Here is an 11,842-nt window from a genome sequence, read left to right as displayed (position 1 = left end):
ACACTGACACACAGACCAGATCTAACACACAAACATCCTGTCACACTGACACACAGACCAGATCTAACACACACAAACATCCTGTCACACTGACACACAGGCCAGATCTAACGCACATCCTGTCTCACTTACACACAGGCCAGATCTAACACACATCCTGTCACACTGACACACAGGCCAGATCTTACACACAAACATCCTGTCACACTGACACACAGGCCAGATCTAACGCACCAAACATCCTGTCACACTGACACACAGACCAGATCTAATGCACCAAACATCCTGTCACACTGACACACAGGCCAGATCTAACGCACCAAACATCCTGTCACACTGACACACAGACCAGATCTAACACACAAACATCCTGTCACACTGACACACAGTTCAAAAACTACAGAGGTGCATTGAACCATAATAGTTCTTTTTTATTGTAGGAATCACCAAAAAGCGCTACATCTTTTGCATTCTTAACACTCTCAATTACAGACAGCAGATTTAACAGTGGTATTAAACTGTTGCATTGTTACAGTCTTGATTGTTACACTGTTGTATTGTTACAGTCGTGATGATAATATATATATTAATACCAGTAGTGTTAGATTGTTACATTCTTAATTGTTACAGTGGTGACGAACTGTTACATTGTTACAGTCTAGATTGTTACAGTAGTATTAAACTCCGTTACATTGTTTCAGTCTTGAGTGTTACAGTTGTACTAAACCGTTTCATTCTTACCGTCTTGGTTGTTAAAGTGGCATTAAACTGTTACATTGTTACAGTCTAGATTGTTACAGTGGCATTAAACTGTTACATTGTTACATCCATGTTTACATGCCACAGGTTCTTCAAAAGCTCCGTCAAACATCCATATAACACAACAATTATAAATCTGCTGACGTCATTAATGTACAATTGAAATTCTTTTACATACTACCGCTTCAATCCTATACTTAGATGCTTCTTACTAATAACACGTTATATTGGCACCGTAAGCCTTTCCTTCCATGACAGAACCATCATTACTGACTTGTTCCAGGTGGTTTCTTCCCAAAGTTCACTCAATTCTAGTGTTGCCAAATTTTTACCAAGTAAACGTGATATGATTCAGTCATCAGAAGAACATTCGGTACCTTGTCTAAAATAAGTACTAATAAGTAATAAAACTGTGCATGTTATATTGGTACGTCGTCTACCTGTGTGACGGATCCAACTTTTCGTAAGATTTTTTGTCTTCCAAACATTTAAAACACGTTTTGCCCGTTCTTTACCAAATAATCTTCAATGATCCTGCATTCAGAAGGACATTGTGTATCTGTACAATGTGTCGTTATAAATAATAATATTAATAAAAGTAATGAAAAATATGAATATTGTATTAGCAGGACATCTACTTCTACCACAAAATCACCATTTCTAAACTTGTTACTTTCAAAATATTCAAGAAAACTTACATCTGAATGTTGTCCTTATTTTCATCAAGTAAATTTGATTTTGATTCTGCCATTAGAAGTATATTGTGTGCCTTGTCTAAATAAGTAATAACAAGTAATACAACTCCCCGCGTCGTCTAAAAATGAATATTCTACTGATACAGCATCTACCTCTATGACAGAATCGCTAGACTTCCAAATATTCAGGAAAACTTACATCTGAATGTTGCCCTTATTTTTACCAAGTAAACTTTATATCATTCTGCCATTAGAAGGACATTGTCTAAATAAGTAATAACAAGTAATACAACTCTGCATGTTCTATTGGCACAGCGTCTACTTCTGTGACAGACCACCATTTCTTCTTCTCTCCCAAATTCAGTTAATTCGAGTGTTGTCGATTTTTACCAAGTGAGCTTGATTCTATTCTTCCACCAGAAGGGCATTGTGTTTTTCTACATTGTATCGCAATAAGTAACAATAATGATACAAGTAATAAAATCAAGGAAATGTGAATGTTTTATTGGCACAGCGTCTACTTCTTTGGCAGTGGTGGAACTCCCTCCTGTCGCCTATGGACGTTCTGAAAAAACAAATAGAATTATCAGGGATGAGCTGTGGAATGGTTTAGTTAAGACTTGGTTTGTAACAAGAGCAATGGTGTTCTGCCGCCTTAGACTGACGGGTCCTTAAGCTGTGCCATGTTTACTGGATGGAAGGGTTTCAGGAAATAGTGCGGATACAAGAAGTACCTGGAGCAGCCTGGCATATGAAGCGAAACGTCTTGTGGCATTCTTCGTCGCCCCACTTGTCTTTCTTCCTTGCGGAGTAAACGACGCAATCATCACAACACCCCAGGTTGTTCGGTTCTCCCGGAGCCCAGGAGCTGTACGGCCCAAGTGAAGACCCGTCCACCCACTCAAACCTTCCCTCTACGGCCTGATCGTGCAGGCCAAACCAGAAGGCCCTGTCGTCGCGCACGGACTTGTACAGGGAGATGAGGAAGGCGTTGGTCTCAGCGTCTCGGGGCATGGCGAGGGTGCCGCCGTCTGCACGACAGGCCGCGGCCGCTTCGGTGAAGTTCTTGCGTGTGTTGAAGGCCTTGTAGCAGATTCCACGACACTTGGTGTGACCTTTAGGACAAACGGCTATAAACAAGATTTGTATTAGCAACGGGCCATGATGGGTCATATTAAAATCATGACATACGTGTTATAAATCTACCCTCGGCGCTGTTTTTAAAATATTTAATATGACACAGTGAAGTTCTTGCGTTTGTCGAAGGCCCTGTAGCAGGTTCCACGCCAGATTGTGTACCAACTGGGACAAAATACTGGAAAAGAAGGTTTATGTCAGCAACAGGTCATGGATGGGCCATATTGAAAACATGATATACGTGCGCTGTATTCGATATAAGAATATATACTTTGACACAGTGCATGGCACATGTGCTATACATATGCCCAGAAGAGAACAAGAAATAGCCATGCCTTCAAGTACCAGAGTTATCAACCAAGGATCAAGGTGTTCAAGAGTTAATTCTTTCCTAAAACTAGAGTGGAACTCGCTGTCACCAAGTAAAGTAGGATCATTGCCATTAGATAGCTTTGAACAATGTCTAGAGTTAGAAGTTCGAGGGTTAGGTGTAACTGATCAATCGGTGTAATGTAGCCAGAGGCCGCCGCGCCGCGTGCCTGCGAAGCTTGTGTGTTACGCCGAAAGGCGGTTATACCGGCTATACAGATGCAGATACAGAAGCTTTGCCGTGTTTACTAGATGGAAGCGTTTTAGCAATAGTGATGATACAATGCGTACCTTGGGTATTCTGGCAAATGAAGGGAAACGTATCGTGGCATTTATGGTCGTTCCACTTCTGGGATGTGGTGTAAGAGACGCAATCTTCGCCGCCCGGAACTGTGTGAGGTTCTCCCGGAGCCCAGGAGCTGTACGGCCCAAGTGCAGACCCGTCCACCCACTCAAACCTTCGTTCTTTTTGCTGATAGTGCAGGCCAAACCAGAAGGCCCTGTCGTCGCGCACGGACTTGTACAGGGAGATGAGGAAGGCGTCGGTCTCAGCGTCTCGGGGCATGGCGAGGGTGCCGCCGTCTGCACGACAGGCCGCGGCCGCTTCGGTGAAGTTCTTGCGTGTGTTGAAGGCCTTGTAGCAGATTCCACGCCACTTGGTGTAACCTTCGGGACAAGATGCTGAAAAACAAGATTTGTATTAGCAACAGGCCATGATGGGTGATATTAAAATCATGACATATTTGTTATAAATCTACCCTCGGCGCTGTATTCAAAATATTTAATGACACAGTATTAAAGGTGACACCAAACCCACCCCCACGGACACACAATGAAATAATGACAAAATTTCCTAACGTTTTCAAATAGAGAAACTTTAAGAGCAAAACATCATCATAACAGTTTAAGATGAATTCATATTTACGCAAACTCTTCTCCATCTTGAGAAGACGCTGCTCCAAGGTGGCGGATCGGTTTCGCTCGTTGTCCAGGTCAAGTTTCAAGGCGTCAACAGCGGTGGACATGTCGTCTTTAAGACGCTGCTCCAAGGTGGCGGATCGGTTTCGCTCGTTGTCCAGGTCAAGTTTCAAGGCGTCAACAGTGTCAAACAGTTTGCACATGTCACCTTGATCGCATTTCAAAGCGTTGACAGTGGTAGCCAGTTGGTGCATGTCGCGTTTCATAGTTGTCGACAATTGAGATATTTCCTACAAACGTATTTACTTACGTTAGAATACCGAACGTAAGAAATAAACTTACAAAAAATTGCAGTTTCTTCTACCCTTGAGAATCATATAAACAGCTGCACAACAAGCTTTGTGGTACTAGAATGTTACCTGTTTGATGCTGAACGTCAGAGGGGCGACTCCCACGGCGCACAGGCTCAGTAGCACGGCGATGCCAGCGGCCAGACAGCTGCGGCGGGCGCGGAGGAAGCTACAGACATCCCGGCGGCCGCTCACTCCACCCGGATACGCGCCGTCTGGTAGGAAAAGCGTACTTCGCTCAGGTTATTGTTTACGTCGACATTTACACGTAGTGATGCAGATTGAACAAATGAACACGTGTCGATGAAATACCAATAATTTACCATTAGGAAAAAATAGCATTGTCGTATTGATTGTGCAAATTAGACCTCATTTGCATAAACGTAGCCTGTTAATGTTCCACCTGATTATTTTCTTATTACTTATGAAAAAAAGTTTAACCTGGTATAGTGGCGTCGGGTGTGTTTTCATCGTCGTTCGCACGTGCCTGGGGTTGGTCCATGGGTGGGTCGTCTGGACGAAAAAAACAAAGATGTAATATAGTCATCTGTGAAAAATATTGGGCGTTAAAGGCCCAATATCAATATTTTAACATACAAAATTAACAACACAGATACTATAAATGATTTATCTGAACAAGTAAGCACAAAAAAGTTTTTAAGAAATAAATAATGGGAACTACATGTTTAGAAAATTGACCTCAGCATTTGAAGGTATGGAACTAGTTCATCGGACATGCATGTTTACAGTGGTTTCTTTCTTGCTTACAAATGATGCTTCTGGTACATTACAAAACTGTGTAGGTATATTGACAAGCTAATCTATAAACTTCTCAACAAAAGCCTACATGTGCACGCAAATAGTACCACAGACCAATCACGGTAACTACCTAAAAGAAATCCACAGCTTGTAATAACAAACGGATGAGACCAGGATGGGGAAAGCAGGTTTATATACACAACCTGTTGATTGATATGCAAATAAAGTGAAGACAAAATTTTTTTTTTGGAAGTCTTAAGCTCCTGTCCTGTATAACAGGAGCTTTCAGACTAATTTGCATCATCTTGTCTTGACTTGTCTGACTTTTGTTCCTTTTTCGACTTCCAAAAATTTGTCTTCACTTTATTTGCATATCAATCAACAGGTTGTGTATATAAACCTGCTTTCCCCTCTGGTCTCTCAGTCACTGACGAAAGCTAGTGGATACTAGCTGAAACGTCTGACGTTTTCAAAATCATATCCAGTTGCTTGAGTAACTGTTTTTTGGCATATCGTATTACCTGGATGTCTAACCTTCATCGACGTATCTTGGATCATTACGGTAAGTTTTGCCTGAGCTCTGTGAGGGATCTGGAGAAGACCAGCAGGAAGATTGCAGATTTCCGGAATCATCTACGCTTCAGTCTACGCTGCCTCAAGGTAAGTATCACACCCACCAGCCTACGCCTAAAAACTTCCATCAGAGGCTTCAACGCCAACAAGATCATCTTCAACGCGGAAAGAAAGTTACTAAACGAAAGGGTAAGACAGATCAACTACAAATTAGACGGTCTAAACGCGAGGAAATCTAACCTTGAAAAACTACTGAGGGAGAAACTATCAGACGAGATTTTTGCCGAAACTAAAGAGTTCATAACACGCGGACAACTTGATCAGCACGAGAAGGGAAAAGACAGACAGAAGACCAAATTTGATCGTTTACAGCAAAAGAAGACTATTAGCGCAGCAGATAGTGACCCAAATTGGAGATCAAACAGTTCCGAACCCAAAACCACTACACAGGCCAAAACCGACGAGAGGTGGGTAAAAAACCTAAGTAGCCATACTCTCACAGAACCAGAGAAATCACTGCTTTCTAAAGGTCTAAATTTTGCAGTAGCACCCAACAAGATTCCCAGCATTGACATTGTGACAGAAACCGAGTCAGCAATTCGTCGGGCACGTTTACCACAGAGACAAGCTGAAGCCTTGCGCACCAAAGTAGCTACCACCCTGAAAGTCTCCAAACCCCCTGCTAGTAACATCACACGGGAAGAACGTACCGCTCTCAAAGATTTGGCTACCAATCAAGACATATTGATTCTTCCTGCAGACAAGGGCAGATGCACAGTAGTCTTAGACAGGGAGCAGTACGACAGGAAGGTACAGGACCTATTGGGAGACAAAGACACCTACATGCCCTTGAAAAAGGACCCCACTAACAAGTTTAAAGGGAAAATCAGTTCAGCTCTCAAGAAATTGCAAACTGAAGGAGTTCTGGATCGCCCCACCTACCTAAAACTCAATCCCACAACGGAACAACCCCCTGCTTTCTACGGCCTTCCCAAAATCCACAAACAAAGTGTCCCTCTACGACCCATAGTCTCCAGTATAGGCTCTGTCACCTATGAGTTAGCAGGTTTTCTAGCCAAGATTTTAGGACCACTAGTGGGGAAATCTCAGCACCATGTACAGAATAGTGCCGACTTTGTCAACAAAATCAAAGACATTCATGTAGAGGATGATGAAACCATCACTTCGTATGACGTGTGCTCACTTTTCACCTCCATACCACCCAAGGAAGCAGTGTCAGTAGTCAAGGAAGCCTTGGAAGCCGATGATACACTTGCAGATAGAACCAACCTATCCGTTGACCAAGTTTGTGAGCTACTAGAACTCTGCTTAGGATGCACATACTTTACCTACAAAGGACAGTTCTACCAACAAATGCACGGCTGTGCTATGGGATCACCAGTCTCACCAATTGTTGTAAACCTGTACATGGAGAAGTTTGAAAACAAAGCCCTCAGCACTTTCAATGACACTCCCCCGGCCAACTGGTTTCGATATGTAGATGACACTTGGTGCAGATTGAAAAAGAGGGTAGCTGCTGACTTCTTTGACCACATCAACCAGATAGATGACAACATCAAGTTCACACAGGAGCCAAGCCATGACAACATGCTCCCTTTCCTAGACACCAAAACTATCGTAGAGGAAGATGGTAACCTTCGTTTCGAAGTGTACAGGAAACCAACCCACACTGATCAGTACCTGGCTTTTGATTCCCACCACCCTTTGGAACACAAACTAGCAGTGATCAAAACTCTCTTCCATCGTGCAGACAACATTGTCACTTCAGACCAAGCCAAAACGGACGAACAAAGACACCTCCGAGGTGCCCTGGCTAAATGTGGCTACCAAAACTGGACTTTCAACAAAGCGCTCAAACCTTCAGATCAGTCTAAGAAAACCCAGAAGTGCAAACCATTGACCAACAAAAACAAGGCCAACATCACTATTCCGTATGTCCAAGGAGTATCTGAGAAACTCCGACGGATCTTCCAAAACTTCAACATAGCCACTAACTTCAAACCTCACTCAACCCTCAGACAAAGACTGGTACACCCTAAGGACCGACCTCACAAGGGTACCAAGGCGAATGTTATTTACAGACTCAAATGTGAGGAGCCCAATTGTAACAACACCTACATCGGAGAGACAAGTCGACCGCTTAAAGTAAGGTACAAAGAACATTGCCGACCTAGTGCCAACGGCTACTCCTCAGCTATTTTCCACCACCTACAACACAACCAGGGTCACTCTTTCAAACTCGAGTCCACGGATGTCTTAGACCGCGAAACACGCTGGTGGGAACGGGGTGTTAAAGAGGCAATATATGAAAGAATGTACAACCCCACCCTCAACAGGGAAGGGGGGCTACGGGTCGATCTTTCCGGCACTTGGGATTTGGCACTCCCAGCCCCGAGGACAGACAACACTTAAGCTCCTGTCCTGTATAACAGGAGCTTTCAGACTAATTTGCATCATCTTGTCTTGACTTGTCTGACTTTTGTTCCTTTTTCGACTTCAAAAAAAAAAATTGTCTTCACTTTATTTGCATATCAATCAACAGGTTGTGTATATAAACCTGCTTTCCCCTCTGGTCTCTCAGTCACTGACGAAAGCTAGTGGATACTAGCTGAAACGTCTGACGTTTTCAAAATCATATCCAGTTGCTTGAGTAACTGTTTTTTGGCATATCGTATTACCTGGATGTCTAACCTTCATCGACGTAATCTATAAACTTCTCAACAAAAACCTACATGTGCACGCAAATAGTACCACAGACCAATCACGGTAACTATCTAAAAGAAATCCACAGCTTGTAATAACAAAGGGATGAGAAAAACAGGATGCAAGAAAAGAGATAAACCTAAAACGTTTTACCTGGTATGGTGGCGTACGTGACTTCGGTTGTGTTTTCATCGTCGTTCGCACGTGCCTGGTTATCACTCTGGGGCTGGTCCATGGGTGAGTCGGCTGAGTGAAAAGAAAACAAAGACGTAATATTTCATTAGTGACAAATATTGGGCCTTTAACATACCAAACGATCGAAATTAGGACAATTTACCTGAACCAGAAGCGTAGATAGGATTGATCATATTGGCAGCGGCGTCCGCACGTGATCGCAGTGACTGAGGCTGCTGCATGGGCGTGGTGCCTGAGACAAGTGAAGAAAATTTAATTAGGCATCTGCAGAAAATTAACGCTAGTAAAATTACGATACGGAAATGATAACCCCTGTAGCTGATTTACCTGCATTGGAGGCGTACATAGGGTTGAGTATTTTTGCAGCGGCGTCCGCACGTGATCGCCAATAAGGCTCAGGCTGCCGTATGGGTGTGGCACCTGAGAGAAATAAATAGAAAACCATACAGGAAGATATGGTGTTTGTCGTCGCCTAATCATCAAATAATTGCCTTTGTTTGGAAGGCTATGAAATCGCTTTGCTACCTATAGTGTGTGGGATACTAGGCGGCATAACTCTTGAAGGCATGATTCGATGTTAGTGAATTTTTGGTAGGCAGGTTGCCGTTGGGGATACAATGGTGAAGTTCAAAAATGCCCTCATGGAGGTCCCTACGTCACTGTAGTGGACCTTTTGTGGTCAAGTTAAAAAATGGGCCTCGTGGGAATCCCTAATCAAGATTAGGCATTTAACATTTCATAACAAGAGTTCCACGATCTCATACCTTCGCCAAATGATGTTGCGATTATACAATTTTAATCATTGATTTTGTAAATAAGGACCTCATTTGCATGGATTATATCAGTTGATCATATTCTCCACCCAATGACAGCCTTATTTTAACAAAAAGGCTATTATAGCTCTTCCTCATGAATTATGCAGATGAGGTCATGATTTGAATAAATTATGTTTATTGATGTTCACCTTCACTTAACTTCCAAATGTGGCAAGTATGAAATTCCCAGCAGTTACAACTATGAAATTATAAAAATTTGCCATTAATTATGCAAATTAGGTCCTCATTTACATAATCTATATCCTCAAATGTTTTTTCTCGTTCTCAAGTAGATGTCACAACTGTTTCATAGTTCTATTATCGAACAAAGCAGATTTATAGAATGTCCTCATTAATTATGCAAATTAGCTCCTGATTTGCATAATTGTCATTTGATTATGTCAAACATCACTTCAACTACCTACATACCAAAAATCACGACAATCCGTCAACCGGTTCTTGAGTTATCCTCCTTCAATTTTTTTTCAACAAATGCACCTGCAGTTCCAGAACAAGCAGCTAGGGGACCCAAACTTATGTCACTTCTTCCCTATTCCAAGAGCTATCTGCCATTTAAAATTCGTGATCCTAGCATGTCCAAATCACGAGATATCAGAACCAGAAGTTCTGCTGCAGTACCTAGGAAAGCCGCCAGGGGGCCCAAAATCTAATCATTTCTAAGTCTCATAAAGACCTACCCACCTACCAAGTTTCATTCCAATCCATTCACTGCTTCTTGAGTTATCTTGCTAAACCACACACACACACACACACACACACACACAAACACACACACACACACACAGACAAACGCTACTGAAAACATAACCTTCTTGGCGAAGGTAATAATTAGCTATAAACAAAGGAAAACGGAAGCGCGTTTCGGCAAGAACGGGGAAAGATGTATTCCCGGACTTTCACGTCCACACGGAAAATGGAGAGAGCAGCAAGCCAACGTGCACACCTTGCCTAAATCCTGGCCGAGTGTGACAGTTTTATAGGCCCGCTGTTGCAGCAACAGTGCACCTTTGACGAAGCACCAAATATTCACCGGTGTGGGAACGTCTGCGTACCGTATGATGGATTTTATAAGCGGAACGTACCGTAAAGATTAAAGGGATTTCTTGTTGTTATTAAATATAACCAAACAGCAAAGTACGCAAAAGTCAGTTAGTGATATCATATACTCCTTCTATATACAGGATTTTTTTACCTTCGCCAAGAAGGTTATGTTTTCTGTAGCGTTTGTGTGTGTGTGTGTGTGTGTGTGTGTGTGTGTGTGTGTGTGTGTGTGTTTGTGCGTGTGTGTGTTTGTGTGTGTTTGTGTGTGTGTGTGTGTGGTTTAGCAAGATAACTCAAGAAGCAGTGAATGGATTGGAATGAAACTTGGTAGGTGGGTAGGTCTTTATGAGACCTAGAAATGATTAGATTTTGGGTCCCCTGGTGGCCTTCCTAGGTACTGCAGCAGAACTTTCGGTTTTGATATCTCGTGATCTGGACGTGCCAGGGTCACGAATTTTGGATGGCAGATAGCTCTTGGGATAGGAAAGATTTGACATAAGTTTGGGTCCCTTAGCTGCTTGTTCTGGAACTGCAGGCGCATTTGTTGAAAAATGTTCGAACAAGGTTAACTCAAGACGGACGGACTGTAGTGATTTTTGGTATGTTGGTAGTTGAAGTGATGTTTGACATAATCAAATGACAATTATGCAAATCAGGAGCTAATTTGCATAATTGATAAGGACATTCTATAAATCTGCTTTTTTCGATAATAGAACTATGAAACACTTGTGACATCTACTTGAGAACGAGAAAAACATTTGAGGATATAGATTATGTAAATGAGGACCTAATTTGCATAATTAATGGAAAATTTTTCATAGTTGTAACTGCTGGGAATTTCATACTTGCCACATTTGGAAGTTAAGTGAAGGTGAACATCAATAAACATAATTTATTCAAATCATCCCCTCATCTGCATAATTTATGAGGAAGAGCTATAATAGCCTTTTTGTTAAAATAAGGCTGTCATTGGTTGGAGAATATGATCAACTGATATAATCCATGCAAATGAGGCTCTTATTTACAAAATCAATGATTAAAATTGTATAATTCCAAAGGTTAACATCATTTGGCGAAGGTATGAGGTCGTGGAACAAATGTTTTTCTTTTGCCGCCTTGCCGCCTGCGTCATTGTGACCACAAAATGATTGCATGGACCTTTCGCTGGGTGACCGGACCATGCCATGGCATTGCAGACATGCCGCATGTCACCTGAATTGTGCAATCCAATAGCTCGAACGGCAGCGAGGCTGAGTGGTACATTGCTGGTTCGACTCATTACATCAGATTTGATGTAGTCATTTAAGAATCTAATTTCCTCACTTTAAAATGATGTGAATTTAATTAGCTTCTAAAGAGCATAAATTATCGTTGTCTTTTCCTAAACTATCTACATGCCAATAGTGAACAATCCCAATATATATGTGTATGTAGTATAGCATAGCTAGATTTCAATCAAAGGTCTTATCAAAAACACAATGATGTT

General features: G+C 42.1%; 1 protein-coding gene across 1 annotated transcript in view; it reads right to left on the bottom strand.

The window, feature by feature from the left end:
• Positions 1-1,937: 1,937 nt before the first annotated feature.
• Positions 1,938-11,842, bottom strand: part of LOC109472815 (asialoglycoprotein receptor 2-like) — a 63,481-nt gene continuing 53,576 nt past the window's right edge. Inside the window, exons 2-10 of the mRNA XM_019772677.1 lie at positions 8,807-8,899; positions 8,622-8,711; positions 8,438-8,530; positions 4,670-4,741; positions 4,298-4,443; positions 3,886-4,168; positions 3,252-3,641; positions 2,189-2,584; positions 1,938-2,019 (exon numbers count right to left, since the gene is read on the bottom strand). Coding sequence (XP_019628236.1) covers positions 2,009-2,019; positions 2,189-2,584; positions 3,252-3,641; positions 3,886-4,168; positions 4,298-4,443; positions 4,670-4,741; positions 8,438-8,530; positions 8,622-8,711; positions 8,807-8,899 — 1,574 coding nt within the window. The 3' untranslated portion in view covers positions 1,938-2,008. The remainder of the gene's footprint in view (positions 2,020-2,188; positions 2,585-3,251; positions 3,642-3,885; positions 4,169-4,297; positions 4,444-4,669; positions 4,742-8,437; positions 8,531-8,621; positions 8,712-8,806; positions 8,900-11,842) is intronic.

The sequence above is a fragment of the Branchiostoma belcheri genome, unplaced genomic scaffold (genome assembly GCF_001625305.1).
Source record: "Branchiostoma belcheri isolate BF01 breed outbred unplaced genomic scaffold, Haploidv18h27 scaffold284, whole genome shotgun sequence".
NCBI lineage: Eukaryota > Metazoa > Chordata > Leptocardii > Amphioxiformes > Branchiostomatidae > Branchiostoma > Branchiostoma belcheri.
Note: the sequence above shows the minus strand (reverse complement) of the source record. Positions and strands in the feature narration are given on the sequence as shown.